A 25,901-nucleotide genomic window follows, 5' to 3' on the forward strand; every position below is an offset into this window, starting at 1 on the left:
TTCTGTCTGTCCAGTTTATGGTTTTAGGTATTAGATCATGACTTCTCACTACTGAAGACGAAGATTAATGTTTTTCTTCACCGTGTCCGAATCTCTCCAAACTTCTACATTCTTTCCGTCTCGCCATCCTTTCAGTATAGTTACATCAACATTTCAGTTAGATCAATATTCAACGTTTGATTTATTATAACTATGGCCATTCAAATTTGATAATGATTATTTTCCCTTTCCTGCAAAATACAACTATCTTTATTTGTCAGTTTAATAACTGTCATGCTTTTCCCCTTTGGTTACTTTTCTAAGACTTACAAATTTAACCCTCAAACTCTCCCCCAATAAGCTAAATTCCTTCTCAGTATATTCAAGGCATTAGCAATTTTATCTTTTTGAGTAAATCTATTCCAGAGGCTGTGACCTGCTTCCATCTGAGATGGTTGCTCTCTAAGGTAAGTGCACAGCTGTCATAGCCTCCTCCAGGCAATATGCCACATCTGTCTCTTGTGTCGAAGACCCTATTTTCTAAGTCCGTAACTTCCTCTTCCTTTGTTTACTCCTAGTTACGGTGGAGCACTTACTTGAGGCGTTTTCTTGAAAAGTGTAGATAAGAAGTAAATTTTTTGACATCTTGATCATGTGAAAACATTTTAATTCTCTTCACATACTTGATTTCTCTGGGTATAGAATATAAAGTTGGAAATAATTTTCCGTCAACAATTTGAAGACATCATTCAACTGCTGCCTGGCTTCCGATATTGTTGTTGTGAAGTCTAAGGATTTCTAATCCTTTGCTTATTTATTTTTCTCTCTGAAAGATTCCAGTCTCTTCTCTTTGCCCTTGGTATTCTAACATTTCTTGTTGACATAACTCATTCTGGCTAGTTCATATCTACTAGTTCCACAATATATTTTTCTGAATTTATTTTTTTAAGGTTTATTCCATTTTTTCCTAATGTTTCCCCTACATTATTCACATGTTGGACATACTGAACTGTTTCTCTAATTTTATTTACTTCTTTTATTTTCCTTCTCTTTGAATATTTGCTCTACTTTATGGGAGACTTTTATGGCTGTATCTTGCAAACTTTCTGTTAAGCTTCCTCTAGGAAACCCTCTGGTAATCTCCCAGGCTGGGAGGTATCCTAAATTAGAATTTGCAAAAGTCTTTATTTTGAATAAGGAGAACATTTTGATTGATACGATTTGAACCTCGCGATCAATTTTGTCAGCCAGGTGTTGAGATTTAGAACACAGGCAAGAGAAAACCATTGCACTTTTCCCTTGTCCCTCAGCAGGACACCAATCACATCCCCTACCTTAAACAGAAAGCAAAGTAAAACAAACAGAAACAAACCAGGCAAGTATCAACAAGAAGAAAGCAGGTCAATATTATTATCAGACAAGTCCAAAGTTAAAAAAAAAAAAACCGAAACTCTAAGCAAAGTAAAAACATTATTTCAAATAGATAACATAAGTCATTCTAAAATGAAGATGTCTAGCCTTTATTAAAGGCTTTATGTACGTTTTATTACGAATTAATAAAAATAAATTAGCTAAGTTAACATTTCCCAAATTTTAGTCATTTATATAGCATCTTCATATTATACTGAATATTTTACTTCAAATAAAATGAATAATTAAAAATGGAACTTTATATTACTGCTGCAGATAGAAAATCAGTTTCACTAATAAATCGAAGTAAAACACACAAATAAATACTTGGATGTTCCTGGGCATCAATTTTTCTCTTCTATGTACAGGAATAATAATAGGACCTATTTCATAGGGTTGTTTTTGAGTGTTCCAAAAATTAATACATATAAAGTGCTTTGAAAAATTATAGAACATAATATGTGTCATAAGTGATTTTTAAAAGGGATTAAAATAACCTATTTATAAAAAGCCTATTAATTTGGGTTTTGAAAAGTTAAACTGTATGGTAGAAATAAGAGACATGCTCGAAACAAAAATGAAACAAAAAATAAAATAAAATGAGAAATATACAGCAGGCAAATAATAGCCAATATGAAATTGGTAGAGAAATATCAATATTAAAAAAAGTTTAAAAGGACAAGCAACAACAACAATAAAGAGGGGCACCACACAATGAAGAAAGAGATGATCTATGAAGAAACGATAAACATATGTTCATTAAAGAATTTTGTGTAATAGCAAAGAAAAATGTTCTTTATTAAGAAACTGGATAAATAAAATATTTCATATTCATGTGATCCAATATGATTAATTTTAAAAGATCATGGCTATATCTTAAAATCATAGAGTTCAATTATGCAACAGTAAAACTTTAAAGTACAATATTAAAACCATTGTTTGTATATTAGTGTATGAAGCAAAAAATACACAGAACTGAAAGGATGCATCAAAATAATGATATACACAATAATGATACCTGCTGGGAAGGAGGAGAACAAAAACAAAACGTCATTCCATTATTAGCAATGTTTTAAAGAATTTGCATTCAGTTTTCTAGTGTGTTTTGATTGTAGTTCAACTATTACAATCTCATTTGAATTTTTATATTTTAAATATGTGTCAAATTTATAAGTCACAAAATAACATAATGTTACCAAAAGGTTTGGCAAGTTTATAAGTTTGACTCATAAATTTGGCTTTGCAGGTTCTGGACTTTTGATTTTAAGAACATCCGATCGCTCTCTCTTTACTGTCATCTGGTTCCAAGCAATAGAAAAGAGAAAAGAGAAAACTGTGGTTCAGATGCAATTTTATATCAATTCCTGCTTTTCTGTAATCAACTATTATATTAAAACAATATGCCTTTAATTTGAAAATGTATAAATTAGCTATGCAAAAAACTGGGAGAACTATATACAAATAATAAAAATTCCGAGGTTCCCTATAATTGTGTACGTCTTCCACAACACATTAAAAAAAAAAAAAAAGAGTTCTGAGGGTATAGGCTAAGAAGAGAAAGGAAACTGTAGCGATCTCAAAATGATAAGTTAAAAGAAATAAGTAGCTTATTTTTCAGTTGTGGGATTATGAATAATTACTATTTCATTATCTACACTTTGCTGCACTTCCCAAAATTTCTACACAGAAGATACAATCTGGAAGAAATGAAGAAAGATTTCAGTAGTAAGAACGTGTAATGAGTGATTACATGATAAATAAAACAATAAATATTTCTTTCTAGGATATTTCACCAACCAAACACGACCTGATTCACCAACTAATACTCCCGCCTTCTAACAGCCACACGTAAAAATCGGACCGGCTCCAAGAATAACCTGAGCCTCCTTTCCCATAATTCCCTTCTTTCTAGTTTCCCATGAATCCGAAGGCCTTACACCCCACACTACTACTAGAAAGTTAACCCGCCCCCTCATTCTTTACTGGTCATTCACGATTGGTCCCGCCCCACCTGTCGGTGTGAGGCTGTTGATTGGATAAGAGCGGAGGCCGGTGGGCGGAACGGTTTCTGACAACCGGCGTGGAGGCGTGGCCACAGCCGCCCAGAAATTCTACCCAAGCTGCCTCAGCACCATGTACCGAGCACTTCGGCTCCTCGCGCGCTCGCGTCGCCTCGTGCGGGCTCCAGCCGCAGCCTTAGCTTCGGCTCCCGGCTTGGGTGGCGCGGCCGTGCCCTCGTTTTGGCCTCCGAACGCGGCTCGAATGGTGAGCGCAGGCCGCAATCCCCCGGCCTCCCCGCAGTGACCTTCAGCCCTCCTGCCTGCCGGCCTGGGCGCCCGCGACTTGGCGGGAGAGATTCCCCGGGCGTCCGGGCCGCGCCAGACTCTGGGCTCAGCGCCCGTGCCGGCGTGGCGGGCCTCCCGGCCTCGGGACGCCTCTTCCAGCGCAGGGATGGAGCCGCAGCCCGGGAGAGCGCTTGGGGAGGGACGGCGGCTGTCAGAGAGGATCCTACTGGGCTCGCTCCCGGCGCCTCCTCGGAGCCGTCCGTGGCGGGCCGAGGCCGGGGCGTTTTGGGGTAACTTCGCTGCTGCTGGCGCGCAGGCCCCCAGCCCTGGGGCGCTGCCCTCAAGGACAGTGCCGGCGTGGGCGGAGGGTGCTGGGAGAGGGGCAGCTCCCGCACCGTCCTGCCCCACAGCTGGGCCTTGCTGGCCGGACGCTGGCCGCCTGTGCATCTAGTGGTTTCTGAACTGTGGTTTGTTTCGCCAAGGGGCACTGCACTGCTTTCAGGCCCTCCAGGTGGGGTAGAAGGTTCTTCGAAGATTTTCTTCCTTTGAAATTGCATGCTCAGTTTGTTAGGCTGACTATGGTTTCCCCCGTAACTTTTGTAAAACTCTTCAATTCCGAATACCGCGGGCATAGTGTTCTGAAGCATGTTTGAGCAGATTGGCTAGGAGCTGAATCAGTACTTTTTATTCAGAAAGACAGCTAAGAACTTAAAGATCCAAGTTCAGGTTATGACATGCTTATGTAAGTCATTTTGCTCTTTAGAGTGTCACCTTTAGGAATGCAGGCTTTTAAAAACCTTTAAATACATATGTATATTGTTAGGAAACGTTTGAGAAATGATAGTTGAAGAGTTACAGTTCTGCACTCTGGTGTAGCATGAGGTTTGCAGTCTAAGAGATGTGATTTCAAATCTTACTCTGCTTCTCCTTTGAGACTTTGGGCAAGTTGTCTTTGTGCCTCGGTTTCCGTATGCAAAGTTGAAATACTTACAGCTACTCAGCAAAACTGCACACGTGAAAATACCATGTAGCGAGTGCTCATTAAATAAATGCCCAATCTAGGGTATTTCAAAGGGCCAGTACTTTTTCTGGACTATAAACTTCAAGATAATTTGATTGGGTCACTATACCTACGATATACCACTATACTACAGAATCAGAGATGTTTTGTATTCCTCGAACTCTCTGCTCGAATAATTTTAGGGCATTTTAAAACCTTTACATATTTTTAAATTTATTTATTGTTTATTTAGTGTTTTGTAAAGGGAAGCAGACTGGAGAACTTCTGAATCTATCCTGTTGATGCAAATGTCGAAAAATAGCAGCACTACTTTGCTCTTAGAATTGTAATGTTAGCTAAAATCAGATGGAGGTAGTTATTGTTTTTTCTAGTTCTGATATTTTTTGCCCTCTAACCATTCTCAGGTCCAAAATCTCTATTGGTTTTGTTAAAAGTTCTTCCTGTTGCTAATGTTGAGAATTTCACATAACCCTTGATGCCCTAAGGTACCTTTTATTTAAAAGAACACATACAAATTCATTCAATAGAAAGATACTGTTTATTGAGTGCCTTCCACTTATCAGGCCCTGTAAATAAGACAGTCCCTATGGGGATAGGGTTTTACAGACAGTGTTTTATTCTTGTCTTTAGTGGAGATTAAATAAGCAAAGCAGTTAAATAAGCAAATAAATCACACATGAATAATTAGTGTGATCACTGATTATTAAAAATGCATTTAAAAGTGCGTTGAGAATGAGAATATTTAACAGGCAGACCAACTGTGATACTGACTTGGTAGCATGATGGCATATATATAGTGTTTATATATATAAATAATGTTTATACATTTCTTATATAAATGAATATACATATGTAATATATATGAACAATGTTTATATATAAATAATGTTTATAAATTTCAAATAATCATTCTTAGACAGTTTTCAAAAGTTGCCAGTAAAATAAGCATTAAACTAAGTACATTGAATTGGCCAAATCTTGACCAGTAATAAGCATACTCTTGAAATGGAAAAGATTACCATTTGTATTTCAAAGTCTTTATGTTTATCACCAGCATAGTATATTAGTTCTACAGTCTGTCTTTAAAGCCTGAATTAATAAGTTTGTGTGACAAAGAGCTCTCAAGGAAAGACCTGAAAGTGAGGAAGAGAATGAGAATCCAAATAGTATTTTTTTGTCTTTGTGATACTTATTCAGGTTTCTTTCTCTTTAACAGCTGATAAGATGCGATTACTTTTGATCCTGGGTTTCTTTTCAACTTGTAATAGTGTTGTATTCTTGTCTTTAGGCAAGCCAAAATTCCTTCCGGATAGAATATGATACCTTTGGTGAACTAAAGGTGCCAAATGATAAGTATTATGGCGCCCAGACCGTGAGATCTACGATGAACTTTAAGATTGGAGGTGTGACAGAACGCATGCCAGTAAGTGGCATTTGTGGAAATGTTGGCTATTTTGGATGAAGTAGGCTGTATTCATGAGTCACTTTACTTTATAAATATTTTTCAGAGTTAAAATGTAAAGTTATTAGAAAAGATGGCTTCGTGAGTAATAAGAGGTTCTCTTTCACTAAAATGTTAAAGAACTTTTTGAAGTTTTAGCATGCTATTATTTTGAGCCATCGCTTTGAATATTTTGGATTTTTTAAAAATTTAAGGCCGGGCACGGTGGCTTATGCCTGTAATCCCAGCACTTTGGGAGGCCGAGGTGGGCAGATCACGAGGTCAAGAGATCGAGACCATCCTGGCCAACATGGTGAAACTCTGCCTCTACTAAAAATACAAAAATTAGCCGGGCACGGTGGCACACGCCTGTAGTCCTAATTACTCTGGAGGCTGAGACAGGAGAATTGCTTGAACCTGGGAGGCGGAGGTTGCAGTGAGCTGAGATCGCACCACTGCACTCCAGCCTGGCGACAGAGTGAGACTCCGTCTCAAAAAAAAAAAAAAATTAATTTAATTTTAAGTTCCGGGATACACATGCAGGATATGCAGTTTTGTTGCATAGGTAAATGTGTGCCATGGTGGTTTGCTGCACCTCTCAACCCATCACCTAGATATTAAAACCCGGCATTAGCTATTTTTTCTGCTGCTCCCCCTCCGCCCACAGGCCCCTGTGTGCTTTGTTCCCCTCCTTGTGTCCATATGTCCTCATTGTTCAGCTCCCACTTACAAGTGAGAACATGCGGGTTTGGTTTTCTGTTCCTCTGTTAGTATGCTGAGGGTCACAGCTTCTAGCTCCATCCATATCTCTGCAAAGGACATGATCTCATTCTTTTTTATGGTTGCATAATATTCCATGGTGGATATATACAACTTTTTCTTTATCCTTTATTGATGGACATTTGGGTTGATTTCATGTCTTTGCTATTGTGAATAGTTATTTTGGATTTTTATTTGGCAGAACTAAATGACTGTCTTTTCACTCTTGCTGGGTATTTACAGATTTTTACTAGGATTCTACAGTTTGTAAATATTTTTATTTCAATACTCATTCTTTTTTCCCCCACTAATTTAAAACTGAGATTTTTTAAAATTACACTTTGTATTTTGGTTTCAGTTTCCTAAAAAGTGTATAGTACACAAACACATCAAAGTATTACTCTTAACCATGTCTGACGTATAATAGATAATATGTAAGTATTTATTCAATTCCATATGAATGATTAAATGATGAGAAAACTTTCTACCACATTCAATTAAATTTAAGATGCCATTAATTAGAAGATGCACCAATAGGCACCACTAAGAAAGAGAAATGCTACCAATTAAGGTTGTGACTTACCATTGACTACAAGATACATCTTGATTTCAGAGATGTTAAAGTGTGAAAAGAATTGAGAAATGCATAACATATTCTACGGGAGCCCAACCGGAGTATGAAAAATAGTCAATGCAGGATGGGCTAGTAAGCCTAGAAGTAGCCAGGCTTCATCCTGTGAGATATTGTTTAACACTTATCTTATAAATGTGCTTTTATTTTCAGTAATTTTAAGTCATTCCTAAGCCTTCAAGACTGCCTCTTGACAGGTATATAGAACTTTACAACAGGCAGCTGAATCTTTGATGAGAATATCTTTGTCATTGCCATCTACAGCCTTCTTGGTGGTGAGGTAAACATAGTTTGACTACGTGGTTAGGTGAAAAAGGGTAGTGACCGATCCTAAAATAATCTCATATTATTCAACTCCAGAGACTAAGGAGGAGGTCAGCCCCAGCCAGTGTTGGTGGGAGTGAGCATGGCTGCCATTTTCATTGATCTGTGTCACCAGCATGTTTTGTGGTTCTGGTGGGGCATGGTTCCTGCTGCTGCTGCTCCAGAGACAGCACAGCCATTGGGATTGCACACCTGTGAAAGGCAGACACCTGGGGTCTCGATTTTGTCATACTTTCTGAACTTTATTACGTGTAAAACAGTCTGTATGTACTCTAAACTGAGTAGTATGATTAAACTCAACCCTTTTTACTTGAGGTCCAGAGGAAAACAAAGCTAAAAAGATTATGAACATCTAATGTGAATAAATTAAGAATAAAGTGACCTGTATTTTCTCTCTAGTGATACATTTTGCCATTTTATGGTGTTCGTTGAACCTCTTTCTGCTGTGAATGACCCTTTTTTATTTTTATGGTCCATAAACACTGGAGGTCATTCACTCCATTCAGATGGCCAGCATTGATTGGCATTCACCTTTGCCCTTGGTAGTGGTTCAGCCCACTACCTCAGTGTTTGTTACTGTGGAGATTTAAATTCCCATTTGTTTTCGTGTTTAAAGTTTTTAAGTTTCTAATCCTGTGTGCCATCTGTCCTCATTTCGTTTGAGTCAAACGTTTCTAATGTTTTAATTTTAGTTACTTAAAATTGAAATTTCAAATTTTCTGGTTTTCCTTTTCTATTTGACCCTCAGCTTATACTTACTCTGCTCCAGGTTTATGTTTTTAATGTGTCTTATTTCTTACTTTTCTTGGTTTTTTCTACTTTGATTCCAGAGATAGCAGGTTCTCTCTTATACATTCATCATTCTCTTCCTTTCTTCCCTTTCTCCCTTCTACTCTTTCCCCATTCAAACCTGGTGTGGGATCTATACAACAATCTGTATTATTAATTTTGACAAGAACTCACAGTTCACTTGTCTTATAAAAACTAGGTTTTCATTTCAGTTTATCCTTTTCAAGCTTGGTGAGGTGATTTGGGATAGACAATGAAAATATCTGCACTAATGGGGTTTTATATATATCGGAAGCTGTCACCTTTAGGTCTGGAGAATCTTGGGTTTAAAAAAATAATTCTTCTGAGAGAAATGTCCAGGGAGTTACTGAGTATTAAGGCTTTACTAGCTAAGTAGAATAGATTGCTTTTTGGCCTTGGGGTGAAATGATAACCCAGTCAGTCACTGGTAGTCTCATACTGATTGGCAGTTAAATATATCCCTTATTTATTTATTTTTTTAAGAGGGGAAGGAAACAATTATAATGTAACGTGGGATCCAGTGAGAGAAAATAATGGTTCTTGCTGGTGAAAAGATTGAGTACTAAATTGGTTTTTGTTTATAGTATATGAAATAAACACATATAATTTATTGTGTGTATTTGTGCATAGGATTGTATTCGTGTGAATATGTGTGTATATGTATATGTATGTGGGAGACGTACACACATATATATATGAAGAGTCAATGTATTTGTTTTTATTTGGTTCCTTAAACAGATAGATCTATGATAATGTTGATTCTTGGTTCATGAATTCCTGTCTATAATCTTTCTCTATAACCTAAACATTTTAGAGCTATAGTGTTACTGTTTTATTGTTATTGTTTTATGTATAGCTTTTGCATCTGCCAAAATAATAAACTTCCATGCTTAAGTAAAATTGCAAATTTGAAATATTTTTCTGATTAATTTTAGACCCCAGTTATTAAAGCTTTTGGCATCTTGAAGCGAGCGGCCGCTGAAGTAAACCAGGATTATGGTCTTGATCCAAAGATTGCTAATGCAATAATGAAGGCAGCAGATGAGGTAGGAGGTGATAAGTGTGTTTACTGAATAACATCAGACCCATGCCATGCTCTGGATGACGATATGCTCTGGCAGAAGGAAAGGGGAACTGTGAATTCTTGAATTAATGAATTTCAGGGGAGGGTGGTAGCATTATTTTTAGTGATGATATTAATATGGTGCTTAAAACGTTACATTGTGACAAAATTTCTGGATGATTTTATACCTTTTGTTTTTAAGCCTTTTGACTTTCCTTAATTTATATAGTTTTAAGAAAATTTTTTGAAAAGATATCATTTGAACTTTACTTGATTTTTTATTTTATATATAAATATTTTTAAAACCAGTTGATTATTTGATAATGCATATTGAGAATGTAATTTTACTAATATGCTAATAACATTGTCTTAAAGAAGCAATCAGAGGTAACAGAACTGTATATATAGTGTTGTTAATTACAGCACTATTTATAATAATGAAAACAAATTAGACAATGCGTAACTATAACAGCTACTTATATAAATTATATTTATATGGTAAATTATAGAAAATTACTTTTTTGAAGATTGGCATGCACAAAGCCTAGCCTATGAGAAATAGGGAGGAAAGTTTGCAAAAATATATGTATTTTACAATCCTAATTTTGTTTAGGAAAAAATGAACAGAAAATGTGTGTTTCTCATACACACACACACACACACACACACACACCACTCATTGCATGAGATAGAGACTGGGGATGCCAACATGCTAATAGTCATAATTACTGAGCAATAGAACTATAGTGACTGTTTTACTTTTCTCAGTTCTCAAAATTTTCTACACTAATCACATATTTTTATATAACTAGAAAAAAGTTTTATTTTAAAGTGGACCAGTTGTTCAAGGTAATAGATTTCTCAAGTGCATTCTGATTTTTTAAGCTAAAATCATTCCAGAAGATTGTTAACCACCCATATTTTACAAAGCACACCATCCAAAATCTTAACACATAAGCTGGATGTATAAAAATACAACAAAAATAGGGGCAAATCTGGGCAGTGTTTATTTCTACATTTGGTGATTACTGCTCATTGGACATCTGTGCAATGAAGTAGCTATTAGTGAACTCACATTTTCAAGTTACTAGCTCATTATCATGCTGACTCTGGCAATAACATCTGTTGGATATTCCTGCTGAGCACCAGCAACAAATATATCTAGAGACTAAACGTATTTGCCAGCCTTAACAGGTGGCCCTCTGTTAGAGGAGGCCGTTGGAGAGAGATAAGAAAGATACCTTTGATTCCCTTTTCATTTGAAACCAGTGAATTGTCATACCATTCACTATAGATAATATTTCACTTTTTAAAGTATCTGTGGTTGGAGCAAGTGATGCTTCAGAAGCTTAGATATGTGGGTCAACTGTATTCAAACTCTGTGGCATAATCAGCATTATTATTTCCTTTTTTAAAATACATTTTTAACATTTTTTCTGCAGGTAGCTGAAGGTAAATTAAATGATCATTTTCCTCTCGTGGTATGGCAGACTGGATCGGGAACTCAGACAAATATGAATGTAAATGAAGTCATTAGCAATAGAGCAATTGAAATGTTAGGAGGTGAACTTGGCAGCAAGATACCTGTGCATCCCAACGATCATGTTAATAAAAGCCAGGTCAGTATGTGAGCTTTGCTGTTTTTTGGTTATAAATTGAAAAGCATACCTGAGATTGTTCTTGTAAAACAAGCATTCACTTTTTGACAAGAAGTGTTCATTATTTAATGGATAAGGCTTCTTATGGTTCTTATTTCTTTAAGGAATCTTGGTTTTATGTTTCAATCCTTATAAAAATTATTTTTAGGACACCTGAATTTAGTGTATGTTTTTTTTATTGTTTAAAACTCTATTTTGAAATAATTTTAGATTTATAAGAGAATTGCAAAGATAGTTCAAATAGTTTCTATATCCCTTCACTCAGCTTCCCTTATTGTTAACATCTTATGTAACCATGGTACATTTATCAAAACTAAGAAATTAACATAGATACAGTACTCTTAGCTAAACAACAGACTTTAAAAAAAAAAACAAAAAACTGAGGCTTTCCTCAGTTTTTCCACTCATGTTCTTTTTCAGGATCCAATCAATGCTATACATTACATTTAGTCACATGTCCCCTTGGTTTCTTCTAATCTGTGACAGTTTCTTGGTCTTTTGCGATTGTCTCAGTCCTTTGGGGCTGCAGTAATAAAATACAATAGACTGACTGGCTTATAAACAATAGAAGTTAATTTGTCACAGTTCTGGCAACTAGAAGTCCGAGGTCAGGCCACTGGCCAATTCATTGGCTTGGTGGGGGCCCACTTTTTGGTTTGTAGATGGCCATCTTTTCTGTGTCCTCACATGGTAGAAGGGACAAGGGAGCTCTCTGGGGTCTCTTCGTAAGGACACTAATTCCGTTCATGAGAGCTTTGCCCTATGAACTAATCACCTTGCAAAGGCCGCATCTCCTAATACTATTACCCTAGGGGTTAGGATTTCACATAGCAGTGACCTTGACACTTTGAAAGCAGTGGTCAGGTATTTTGTAGAATGTCCCTCAATTCTGGTGTGTCTGACGTTTTCTCATTAGATTGAGACTTTTGAATTTTTGAGAAAACTATCACAGAAATAAAGGGCCCTTCTCATTGCATCATATCAGGGGTTCATGATAGCAACATGACTTTTACTGGTGATGTTAACCTTAATCACTTGGTTAAGCTGGTACTTGCCAGGTTTCTCCATGGTAAAATTATAATTTTTCCTCTTCTATACCCTGTTCATTAGAAATAGGTCACTAAACCCTGCCTGCATTCCAGGCACTGTATTTCAGTTTCTAGAGGGAGGAGTATCAAAAAGTTTTTGGGCTTACATTAAAATCACTGTAGTAATTAATAGCGCGCTACCTTGAGGCTAGGTAAACATCTTCCTTTTCCTTAAACTTTTTCCTACTATTTTTAGCATTCATCAGGGAATCTTGTCTACAGCAATTACTTCCATGGTGTTTTAATAGTGATTTTCAGTTTTCTTTATTCATTCTACACTTGTTAGTTGAATTTTTCTGCAAGGAAGATTTGTTCTCTCTGTCCCATTTATTTATTTATTCAGTTATTTGGGTATATCAGTATGGATTGATGGTTATTTATTTTATTCTTCAGGTTATGATCCCATACTTTTGTTTATATTGTTGCTTAAATTCTTTCAGCTCTGGGAACCCAATTCATTTGGCTCTTGTGTCCTTTTAGGCATACCACCATCCTTTTACTTTTCTGAAGTGTGTTCCGACTTCCTGGTACTTTAAGATGCTCCAAGCTCATTGTCTTGTATTGTTTCTGCCCCAGCCCTAGAAACAGCCATTTTTCAAGGAACTGTTGGAGAATTCTTATTGGAAAATGATATTTAGAAACTGAGATCTGGGTGCTAAGTATAATTTAATATATTTTTAAGTAGTAAGGAAGAAGTTTTTTTAATACACGTTCATTGTATAAGGGATTTTCCCAATCTAATACTTGCCTTTATGAATTTATGTTCTATATATACTGAAGTCTGAAGTCTGCCTCAGAAAGGTAGAGTTATAGATGAAACGTGATTGGCTACATGTTGATAATTATGTAAACTATTTGAATTCAGGTGACAGGTACATAAGTGTTTATTATACCATTCATCCTACTTCTTTTGTAAGTACTTTATATTTTGCATAGTAAACGTCAAAATATATAAATAATGTATCTTTTTAAATGACAGTATACTTTTATATATATCTGTGTGTGTGCGTGCGTGTGTGTGTGTGTGTGTGTTTAGAGATTGTGCTTCACTCTGTCACCCAGGCTGGAGTGCAGTAGAGTGAGCATAGCTCACTGCAGCCTGGAAATGCTGAGCTCCAGGGATCCTCATGCCTTAGCTTCCTGAGCAACTGGGACCATAGGCATGCACCGCCATGCCTGGCTAACTTTAAAAATTTTTTTAGAGACAGGGTATTGCTCTGTGTTGCCCAGGCTGGTCTTAAACTCCTGGCCTCAATTGATCCTCCTGCCTCAGCCTCTGAAAGTGCTGAGGTTATAGGCATGAGCCACTGCACCCAGCTTGATATTATGTTTTAAAAGTACAGGGTCAACAGTTGAGGAAAGAGCACTGAGTGTATACTACCTGGTTAGGTCTCAGGTTTGCCAGTTGCTAAATATTTTGGCATTTATACAGTCTCTTTGAGGGCTTGGCTTTCCTATTTTTAAAGTGGTAATCTACCTCACAGAATTTTTCTAAACTTAATAAAGAGCTGTTTATGAAAGACTGTATGCACTGTATAATTGTAAGATATTCAATTATAAGATTTTATAAGAATATATAATTCAATAATTGATGTAATTTGATATAATTATAAGATATTCAACTACATTGAAGATACTACTGCTGTCTTCAAGTGTAGATGTTAACTATACTTCTCTGTATTTTGCTGTCATTTATTAGCAGGCAGATATAATACGTATTCTATATAATACATAATACATTCAGTGTACTTAATGTGTATAATACAATTCTGAGTATGTGTTAGAAACCAGGATGCTGCTTATTTGATTCTATAATAACTCACCTATGACATGCCACACATACATGTAACTGAGCTGGGTTTTGAGTAGTTAGTTGGAGAGTTTTTTAATTGAGAAGTTTAATTCAGAAGTTTGTTTTTGTTGCCTCCGATTTAACATTTTATATTTCTTTTGAAAAATTTCCAACAGAGCTCAAATGATACTTTTCCCACAGCAATGCACATTGCTGCTGCAATAGAAGTTCATGAAGTACTGTTACCAGGACTACAGAAGTTACATGATGCTCTTGATGCAAAATCCAAAGAGTTTGCACAGATCATCAAGATTGGACGTACTCATACTCAGGATGCTGTTCCACTTACTCTTGGGCAGGTATAGGAGTTTGACTAATTTGATTCAATTTAGAGCTTGGTACAAATGGCCAATGTGTCATCCTTGAAATCTGACTAGCTTAAAAGGCCAAATTTGTAACCGGAAACTTCAGTGACAGAGGTTGTTCTGTTCAACCAATCAGTAATTTTCATTGACATCCACTTAGAAGAAAAGCAGAGTATACTGGCTATAAGTCAGATTCAGTCAGACTGCTCGGGTTCAAATCTTAGCTTTGCCGTGTACAAGCTATGGGACCATAGGAAAATCATTTAGCCTTTCTGTGCCTCAGTTTTCTGAGCTACAAAATGAGGAAAATAATTTCCCTTTCATAGGATAGTTGTGAAGCTCTAATAAGTTGATTTATGTAGAGTGCTTAGAAGCATGCCTGGCACACAGTAAGTACCCATTCATGTTAGCTACCATCATCACCACCGTCATCGCTGTCATCTCCATCAGTATCATCGTGGTTTTTCTTTTGTCTTTCTTACCTAAATTAGTAGGTTATTTAAAATTTAATCTCAAAGTGATTAAATAAGGTAGATCTTTTTAAGATGGATCTGGCCGCATGTGAAGGAGATACTACTCTCTTCTCCAAGATATTAGAAAGTATTTTCATGTTTCTTTTTCAATGCCTGAAGGAATATCTAATAGTATACATTGTGAAGGAAATGTAAGGAAATACAGGGAATGACTTTTGTCTTAGTAAACTCACACTCCAATTGGGGTAGCTTAATTTCCTTATGGAAGGAATGAGGAAAACTTGAAATGAGTAATTGAAAAACAAATGATGGGACTAAATTGAACTCGCTGGATTGAGTTGCTTCTTAAGGCTGTGTCTCGTTTCTCTTTGCATCATTAGTACTTAGGACCATGCATAATTCTAAGGAGGAACAGTATGTGTGTTTTGAAACTTTTGAATATTCCTCAAGTTTCTAATTTTAACCTTTTTTTGGTGTTGAAAACTACAATACTAAATACCGTTTGGGCCATGACTCAGCCTCCTGTGTAAAATCATCATTCTTCTGTTAAGACAGAAAATTATATTTTTCTGTTTGACTTTATCGGAAGCATTTATACTTGCTTTTATTGGGATTGTCTTTTGAGTTCGTGCATTGTTCCCTGTCAAAGTGTATTTTATAAGTGAATCTATCTAGTGTGTTTGTGTGTGCGTGTATACATACAGTCATGTGTTGCTTAGCAATGGGGATATGTTCTGAAAACTGCATCCTTAGGCAATTTCATAGTTATGTGAACATCACAGAGTATACTCACACAAACCTAGATGGTATAGCCTTCTATACACCTAGGCTATATGGCATAGCCTTTTCTTCCTAGGCTACAAATCTGTGCAGCATGTTACTGCATTGGATACAATAGGCAATCGTAACACAATGGTAAGTATTTGTGTATCTAAACATATCTAAATGTAGAAAAGGTACAGTAAAAATACGGTTTTATAATCTTAGGGTCCCACTGTTTATGTGATCTTTCGTTGGCTGAAACATCATTATGTGGTGCATGACTGTATATGAGTGATGTTATGTCAGATGCATCAGGTCTACCTATAATGAGTTATATCTTTTGAAATGTTTTCTTTAGAACAGTATGGCATCCTGTCACTTATGGTTTTTTAGTGTTTTCAGGCAGGAAAAAAGGATAGATTTAGTGTAACCATGTATCTTGGTTTGTCCAGTTAACTCCCAGTTTATGCCTTTTGTTTCTGCATGACTATTAATAGAGCCCTTTCTGTGTTCAAAACATAAATTCTGTGGTTGCTTTAATTAAGGCATGTCAAAATTTGGAACCAGTGTTGAAAACGGCACATTGATGCTATGATCTGACTCTACTGTTACCTCCTATTCTTTTTGGAAGGTCCTTCAATGCAAACTGTTACCTTCCTGTGCTATTCAGTGAGTCATTAGCTTCCCAAGTCTCTGTAGAATGTCTTCATATTTCCTGGTAGGTTTATACACTGAAATTGTATGGAGAATATTTCTATGTTCGCATTTTTTTGGGGGAGATGAGTTACTATTTTTTCTTACACCAAAGTTGTCTGAGACATCCCAAAAAATAAGAAATCACTTCAGTTTCTTTAGTAGACTGCAAGTAAACCAATAATTTAGTAAAGTTGTTCTTTTTAAAGTGTATTTCCTGTGCTGTTTTTCTTTGCTTCCTATTAAAAGACTAGATTATAATAAATAGGCTGCATGTTATCAGTGGCATTGTCATACCGTATGGTTCTATAAACCCTCATCCTTCCCTATACTTTGCTCATCATAAGATTTGAAGTAGTATAAATAAAACTTGATTAGCTTGTAATTTAGTATTCTGAAAGGTATTTTTAAAAATTTCTATTTAATGCAGTTAGAGTAACTTGTAAGCTATTAGGAATTACTTATTCTTACCTTAATTTTCTTTTCTTTTCAGGAATTTAGTGGTTATGTTCAACAAGTAAAATATGCAATGACAAGAATAAAAGCTGCCATGCCAAGAATCTATGAGCTCGCAGCTGGAGGCACTGCTGTTGGTACAGGTTTAAATACTAGAATTGGCTTTGCAGAAAAGGTTGCTGCAAAAGTGGCTGCACTTACAGGTTAGTGATCACGTGAATTATTTCTCATTTTCATTTCTCATTATACCTGGTCTGTACATTTTCTGAGTGTTCCTGTCTTGAATTCTTGTGAATTTAAAGTTAGAAATGATATTTTTCCATCAAACATGTGTTTTAAGTATGTTTCTGAAGTTATAATGTTAATTATTTGCCTTTTAAAAAATGTTCCATATAGGAGTTTATACAGCATGCCATTAAAATCTACCAGTGTTAGCTTTGTTTACTAGTTAGTTTTCAATTAATTTCCCTTTAAAGTTTTGAATAGCAGTTTTCAAAATAGGCAGAAAAAACTGAGTGTTGAGTAAGTTATTTGAATAGTAAATATGTTGTAGACAGACTTAATTTCTTTTTTTTCCTATTATGTCATGCTGTGATAATTCTTTGAATTATTGACCTTTTTGAACCATGTCTTTCCTTTAGTAGAGAGAGTACTATACTTTAGATAATGATAACTATTATTAGGGCCAAGTTGTCATCTTCAGAAAACTCTCATTAAGATGCAGATGTTACCAGACAGTTAGGGTAGAGATAAGTATACACTGCACATGATAGCTTACCAGCCGATTTGTCTTTAAACCATGTTTTAAAATGGTAAAAGTAGAGTTTGGCAAAATGTAGATTTTAGGGTTTGGCAAATGTAGATTTATAAAATTTTTAACATGGGGGTTAACTGAGAACATCTAACTCATTTTAGCACCCTGTTTTTATAGGGGATCTTGTGGGCTCCTGGCTAGGGGAGAGGATGAAGCACAGTAAAGTGGACAAAGAAACTTTAAAAAATTGTATTAGGGGCCGGACATGGTGGCTCACACCTGTAATCCTAGCACTTTGGGAGGCCAAGGTGGGCAGATCACTTGAGGGCAGGAGTTCGAGACCAGCCTGGTCAACATGGCGAAACCCTGTCTCTAGTAAAAATTTAAAAAAATTAGCCGGGCATGGTGGCGGGCGCCTGTAACCCCAGCTACTCGGGAGGCTGAGGCAGGAGAATTGCTTGAACCCTGGAGGAGGAGGTTGCAATGAGCCAAGATCGTACCACTGCCCTCCAGCCTGGCTAGCAGAGCAAGACTCTGTCTCAAAAAAAAAAAAAAAGAAAAAAGGTATTAGGAAAGGAGTGTGGTATAAACTAGAATGAATTCCCATATACTTTTTACTCAAGCATAGTCAGGCATCATATACGTGTGTTTGCAGTAGGATTGTGTTTTTTCTTTCAGTACATTTATCGTACTTGTTATTTCATCTTTTTAAAATGTAGTGCCTGGCTAAGCACAGTGGAATTACACTCCTGTAATTCCAGCACTTCAGGAGACCAAGGTGGGTGGATCGCTAGAGCCTAGGAGTTTGAGACCAGCCTGGGCAACATGGCGAAACCCCATCTCTACTAAAAATTAAAGAGTTAGCTGGGCATGGTGGTGTGCACCTGTAGTCTTAGCTACTCTGGAGGCTGAGGTGGGAGGATTGCCTGAGCCATGGAGGTTGAGGCTACAGTGAGCTGTGATTGAGCCACACTGCCCTCTAGCCTGGGCAGCAGAGTGAGACCCTGTCTGAAAAAACTTAAAAAATGTAATACCAGATTCTTTCTACTCCTTTAGGACTTCTTTTAAAAATGTAGACAAAATTTGAGTCTTAAGTAAACATTTTTTTCTGAAGTAAAATTTTTATTTTTTCGTATATTGGAACTTTCTGTTTCACTTGCTAATGGTAGAAAAATGTTTAGTTTAACTTGTTCACCCATCTAGGATATTTTTCTTTTCTTTAGGCTTGCCTTTTGTCACTGCTCCAAATAAATTTGAAGCTCTGGCTGCTCATGACGCTCTGGTTGAGCTCAGTGGATCCATGAACACTACTGCCTGCAGTCTGATGAAGATAGCAAATGATATTCGATTTTTGGGTTCTGGTCCTCGGTCAGGTCTGGGAGAACTGATCTTGCCTGAAAATGAACCGGGAAGCAGTATCATGCCAGGTAATCACATAGCTAGTAAATGTTGGAGCTAAAACTTGACTAGGTCCTAGGCATTCTTAGCTATGGACCATGTCTCTCTTTGTTTAAAGTTATCCCAAAGCTGGATGCGCAAGGCGCACTGTTCCAGCATGTCTGTGGTCCTCTGGTCAGGACTGCTGGGCGCGTCACCTGACAAGATAGGAAAAAAGAATCTGACTTAGCAGCAAGTATTTTGAATCCCACATTAGAAAATGTAGAACAGGCTGTTAAAGTGATCAGCATGGGTTGAATAAAAAGAAGTCATACCAAACTTCACTTATTTCATTTTTTGCATTGCGTTATATGGCTGTTAGATATAGCAAGTGACACAACCGTGTATGTCTGGATTTCAGCAAGTCATTTGATAGATTCGCATGATAGTCATTGATTCCAGTGGAGAAGCGTGGGCAGTGCTGGCAGATGAATGTAGCTGGGTGAACAGTGACATTTCAGAAGTGACTAATGAAGTGACTTCAGTCTAGAAGAATATATTGGTAACAAGCTGAAGGGCTCTGCCCTTCAACACTTTACTGGTGACTGAGGGTGAAGGAAGAGAATACATGCTAATCATATTAGCAGTTAACAAAGTTGGGATAGCAATACTGTGGATGACAGAACTGAGATCCATAAAGACCATTGTAGCTTGGGCTAAAACTGACAATGTAACTTTTAATAGTTAAAAAGAAAGGCCTGGCTCTAGATTTTTATGAAAGTTATGGGTCTGTAGAATAAGAAGAGATGAAATTTTATTTTAAAGTACTTCATGTTGAAAAATGACATAAGGGTTTAGTTGATTGCAAATCCAGGGTGATTGCCAAAAGAAAGAGAAATGGGGAGTCACAGATAAAGGCAATAATCCACCCAATAATCTTTCCAGTGTGTTAACTTGTACTGCTCAGAGGAATCTGGGTTGTTTGATTCAAACTTGGAGCTTGTCCGAGGAGTGTGAGCAGGGTAGTGGGGTTCCAGAGACTCACGTGATAAATAGGAAAATTGTAGCTTAGCATCACCTTCCCCTAGGAAGCCTCCCATGCGTTAGTGAAGGGTCGCTTTTATAAGTGTTCTGATAGCAGCATGCACTTCTCTGTATTTACCCCTTATAATTGCCAGCTCTTTCTCCCTAGCCTCCAAGTTCTGTGAGGGCAGGGCCTGCATCTTTCTTATTCAGTGTTGTATATTGAGTGCCTGGCTGCATAAATATGTATAGAATGAATGAAAATCATGAAGGCGGAGAACTATATTTAATGTGTAGTTGTGGCTACTTGTTAGCCTTTGAATGATTCATTTTGTGGCTAGCCATCCCGCCTTCCTTGGTTGGTTTGTTTCATTAAATTACACTGATGGTTGGGCCTTGCTTTATTGTATATCTTACTCTATTTAGTGAAATTAGATTTCTTTATTCTCCTGATTATTTGCATAAATTCTAGTCTTTACTCTGTCATTGGTGGTTTTCTTGAAGGCAAGGTGAACCCTACTCAGTGTGAAGCAATGACCATGGTTGCAGCCCAAGTCATGGGGAACCATGTTGCTGTCACTGTCGGAGGCAGCAATGGACATTTTGAGTTGAATGTTTTCAAGCCAATGATGGTAAGCTTTAAATCTGATTTTTAATGTTTTTTGACCAAAGGCTTATTATCTTGGTTTTGTATTTCATAAAGACTTCTAGTGATTCCACATTGGGTAGTTGGGTGACATAAGTAGCAGTTGGAAGTCAAGCATTTATTAAGTTACCAGAATAATCCTAGATAATAGAAATTAGTTGACTTTTAACCTAAGCAATTTGATGTTTTTTTAATAGCCCGTTTAAGAAAAATAAAACGCCTCCCTACAAGCCTGTCTCCTTCTCATGCTGCTGCTTTCTTCTTCAAATTCAGTCTTCTTGAAAGGATAACACATACTCACTTTCATTTATGCTGTAGTCACCACAGCCCAGCATGGCCCCCTCCACGCTTGAATTATTCTCCCATTCATTGGTGACTACCTCAGTCCAGCTGGCATTGCGCAGTTAGTTCTTCCCTTACTAATAGTTGATGTTGACTGTCCCTCCTTGAAACATTCTTCATCCCTGCTTTCTTGAACATTTTTTCACCAGTTCTCCTTCTGCCCCCTGTCAGACTTTCTTTCATTGTCTGGCTTTACCTTTCCACATACTTGAAAACATTGTGTCCACCCAAACTGTTCTTTTTCTTTCGTCTTTACAGAGGTTAGATGGATCACGTCATTTCTCATCAGTTTCCTCAGCTGCAGATAGTGGAGCTGTTGCCATAATTTAGAGTCCTTCATTTGGACAAAGTGTTATAGCTAAAGTAGAGTAGGGGCTTACTTTCTCTTGGAATCTCTTGTAAATTCTAATTTTAATTTTATAAGAATATGCAAATGACAAATATAGAGTATATTTAATATATTCACTAAATATTTATTGAGTACCATTTTCTATCAGGCACTGTACTGGATGCATAATAGAGATAGAGCAATGAAAAGACAGATTTCTTGCTCTCATGGAATGTGTATTCTAGTGGTAAATAAAAACACAGGCCAGAGCAGAACTCAGACTGTTAAAATTTTGCTCTCAGGTCCGATTCCAAACAGTTAACACGAGATACCCAGCATTTATAGGTGCATAACAATAAATGCCTTGTTAATCTTTTTAAAATTTTATTTTTAATGTAAAATAAAGATAATCAATATTTGCCTTATTACAAGGTCATTAGTAGCAAATTAAAACTTAGATTATATGTCTTAGAGTCCATTGTTGGAAGTCTAGTTTTCAGACTGGAGTTTTAGACCAGAGGATATTAGGATGTGGATATATCTTAATAAATATTGGAAATGTTGCCAAAAAAAGCCAAAACAAACTAATTGATTTTATACTGTTTTTAATATTATATGAAAAGTTATTTTACAGTGACTGGAGTATTTGTTAAAGCATAGAAAACCTAGAAATTTGGTGATCATTAGATTTTGCCCTGACTTTACTAATTGCCTCACACTCATGCTGAACTTTCGAACCTCTGCATCTTTGCTCCTCTTCCTTCTGCGTGGAAGATTCTTTTTCCTTCTCTGGCCAAGTCCTCTCCATAAAATAGGATTTCACCAGTTCCGACAAGTGGAGTTAATTTCTCTTTCTCTATGGTCTCTAACACTTCAGACCTCTGTTTTAAATACTTGCTATGGGCTATTTTGTGTTTTAGTCATTTATATTTATGTCTTTTTCACCTTTTTTAGATTTCTGTGCCTTCAAATGTTCATGCTTTCTTTCACATTTGTTTCCTTGGTTATAGTGCCTTAAAATTTGTAGAAGATCTATATGTTTATTGAATTGTATATTTACTGTCAACCAGAAAATAATATGTTATTGGACAAAAAACATGTTGCCTTAGTAATGTCTCTCTCTCTCTCTCTCTCTCTCACTCTCACTCACTCAAAGATTAAAAATGTGTTACACTCAGCCAGGCTGCTGGGGGATGCTTCAGTTTCCTTTACAGAAAACTGCGTGGTGGGAATCCAGGCCAATACAGAAAGGATCAACAAGCTGATGAATGAGTCTCTAATGTTGGTGACAGCTCTCAATCCTCATATAGGTAAGTGTTTAAGGAATAATAATATCATTTTGAATGCAAAATTAAAAAGCTAAAACATTTTTAAGAGACAAGTGGATCAGTGTTTGAGAACAGCAAATTTCTTTTGAATATGGTTTTAGTAAAATCTCAAAATATTTGAAATTGTGTGGAAAGGTACTATATAACTTGTATGGTGTCATAGTTCTTTCAAAACTAGATCTATTATGCCTCATTTTATTTGAAATGTATCGAGAAGTAGTAGTTCAAACTTATTTTAATTTTAATGGAATTCAGACGCCAAATATTCTATGCAGACCGTTGGGGAAGGTTATTTGTAAGACCTTCAGTGGGTAATGTCACTAGGTGGCACTGCTGATTAGCAACATTGAATGAACTCATTTTTCTACCTTCCCTAGATCTCTACAATGCTTTAATTTTGTTGTTTTATTCAATTCAGAAATGGAAAGTTACAATTAAAAGAAAAAGTTTATGTATTCATTGCTTATAGTGAAAGGGGAAGGAAAATGCAAATATTTTGTCTAAAACCATGCTATTGTATTATAAGTCTTTTTTGGAACTGTAAATATTTCATTATGTAGAATCAAACATACAGATTTGGGTAGTAGACTGACCATAGAGATCCCCATTAAATAAACTGTTTACACTTTTGTAGATTTTGAGGCATTATGTTGCATTATATTATGATGTGTTAAAAGCCTTTTACCCATTCTTCCTTTCTGCTAAGCAGAGGTTAATATATTTTCTGCCTTTCTATTATAGAACAAGTTATGATTCACTTATTTGGCATAATATGGCTACTGCTTCTTCTATAATCTTGAACTTTCAAGACAAATTTTATATTCCTTGTTTCACATCAAGCTATAATTTCAGTTTTTTTAAATTAGAGCTCATTTGACTCTTTTAGGTAGCTCTGAGCCCAGTATGATATCAGTTTTTTGGTATGGCATTGAGATTGGTAATAATGTTTGATCCATTTAAAATTATGGTACATCAACTACATCTGGAAAAATACAAAGGGGAACCCAGAGGCTCGTGTGAGCAGTTTTCATCAGATCTTTACTTCAGAATGTGTTACCAAAACTTTTAAATTAGAGGTGTCTCCTAAAGTTGAATGATTGGTAAATCTTTATTGGAATCAACTTATTGTGACATAAAAAGAATTGTTAGAGGCCATATGAGAATGAGATGGGTCAACACCACCTCACTAGTCGACTTGGTGTGAGCCTTACAACCCTCTGAATCATGGGTTCCCTATATTCTCATTATGTACCAGGCTGGTTGCCGATAGTGTCTTGTTGGACTTGACAGCTGAAATGCTTAGACTTTAAAGCCATTATTAAAATAAAAGTACTGGATATATATTGATCTCAAGAGTTTAACATGCAAATTCTTTTTCAAAGCATTTCTGCTTTAAGAAAGATGCCCTTTTCAGTAAATGGCATCAATAAATGCCCTTTCAGATCAATAAATGCCCTTTTCAACATATTTAGCATTCACAAATTCAGTTAAGTAATAAAAGTAACTATGCCCATGCTTTCTTTTATAGCTGATTAATAATTGCATATTGACACATGCCATCTTGTTGATGATGTATACCGCCTCAGCAAGCTTCTTCCTTTTGGTCATATTTCTCTGATCTTGTTTTTTTTCTCCCGCATTGGTTTCATTTTCATTCCTGCTTTTTCTTCTTGACTTTATATATATATATATATATATATATGTTAAGACAGCTTGCAGAACTGCCCTGCCCCCACTTTTATTAATTTGAAAAGCAAATAACTCTGAAGTAAACAGTATGCCTGTGATCTTTTGTGCAGTCTGTATTTCTGCCCAGACTCCCTATTTGTGTCCCTGTAATATCTGGGAGGAGGCCAGGGTATAGAAGCCATTGCAGTGGAGAGCCACATAGAGAAGAGCCATTGGAAGCAGCTCTGGAGGCACCTCTCCCCAGGCCCTGCCTGCCTCTGCCTTACTGCGAGGACTTCTCCCCTCTCAGAGCCACTCACCACAGTTGCCAGACGTGCAGTGCTTTATTTTCTGCTGGACTGGAGCATTTAGCTTGTTAATGTTTCTTTAGAAAGATAATTGTTTCTAGTTAAACATGTTGTTTGAAAAATATACCCAGATGTATATTTTTATGTCATGGTGCTATAATTTCTACTTTTTTCCCCTTCAAAATATCTAAGTTAGTGGAAAATTTCAACTTAGGAACAAATCTGTTGGAGAAAGTGAGGTACGTTTAAGTGTTTATTTCTTAAGGAAAGTAAATGTTCTATGTAAAAAATGATTATTGAGATAATCACTGTTAACTAATTTAAAAACAAAAAATGTCATTTAAGAGGCCCATATAGCATCAATATCAAGTAAACAATTATGTCACCTTTTGCTTTAGGAAACCAAATATCACTACTAACCCATATGTCGTCTTTTTATTTTTTCTTCAGGGTATGACAAGGCAGCAAAGATCGCTAAGACAGCACACAAAAACGGATCAACCTTAAAGGAAACTGCTATCAAACTTGGCTATCTCACAGCAGAGCAGTTTGACGAATGGGTAAAACCTAAGGACATGCTGGGTCCAAAGTGATTTACATAAATTTATAATGAAAATAAACATGTATAAAATTTAAAAAAACAGACTCCCATTTCTTAAAAACAGATAAGTTTGAAAGGAAACTGCTATTGAACTGAAGCATCTCTAGCAGAGCAATTTGATCAGTATATAAAACCCTAGGATGTGCTAGGTCTAAGGTGGATTAAACAAGTATAAAATAAAATACATTTATAAAATAAAAAGGAAAACAGACTTAAATTTTCTCCTATGTTAATTGACTTGTATTATAGTTGAATCTATGATATTTGTGCATGTTGTCTTTGTGACTTCATAAGTTACCAATTTCTAAAGGGTTTTAATTTTGGAGGTTATTGGTGGTTTAAAAAATTGCCCGATTATATCTTATTATCTCATTCCCAAACTATGTCCTTAGCCATCTTTTATTTTCCTTTGATTTGGAGACACAGTGACCAAGCCCTTTTGAGTGGGGATGTGTATATGTGTGTGTGTGTGTGTGCACGCACGTGTGTGTGTGTGATGGAATAGGTTAAGAAAAT

General features: G+C 36.3%; 1 protein-coding gene across 2 annotated transcripts; it reads left to right on the plus strand.

Moving 5' to 3' along the window:
• Positions 1–3,490: 3,490 nt before the first annotated feature.
• Positions 3,491–25,425, plus strand: FH (fumarate hydratase). 2 transcript variants are annotated; one of them, XM_063792461.1, is made up of 10 exons: positions 3,491–4,185; positions 5,984–6,118; positions 9,596–9,706; positions 11,166–11,342; positions 14,438–14,620; positions 17,048–17,213; positions 18,988–19,191; positions 20,669–20,796; positions 22,637–22,790; positions 25,235–25,425. In XM_063792461.1, the coding sequence occupies exons 2-10, from the start codon at positions 6,080–6,082 to the stop codon at positions 25,375–25,377; spliced, it is 1,305 nt and encodes a 434-aa protein (XP_063648531.1). In that variant the 5' UTR covers positions 3,491–4,185; positions 5,984–6,079; the 3' UTR covers positions 25,378–25,425.
• Positions 25,426–25,901: the final 476 nt, after the last annotated feature.

Source organism: Pan troglodytes, chromosome 1 (genome assembly GCF_028858775.2).
Source record: "Pan troglodytes isolate AG18354 chromosome 1, NHGRI_mPanTro3-v2.0_pri, whole genome shotgun sequence".
NCBI lineage: Eukaryota > Metazoa > Chordata > Mammalia > Primates > Hominidae > Pan > Pan troglodytes.

Excerpts from the sequence above, each read along its gene's own strand:
- FH (XM_063792461.1), top strand. The coding sequence starts at position 6,080 with ATGAACTTTAAGATTGGAGGTGTGACAGAACGCATGCCA. Across the intron at positions 14,621-17,047 it reads TTCCACTTACTCTTGGGCAG|GAATTTAGTGGTTATGTTCA; the intron begins GTATAGGAGTTT and ends TTTTCTTTTCAG. Across the intron at positions 19,192-20,668 it reads GGGAAGCAGTATCATGCCAG|GCAAGGTGAACCCTACTCAG; the intron begins GTAATCACATAG and ends GTTTTCTTGAAG.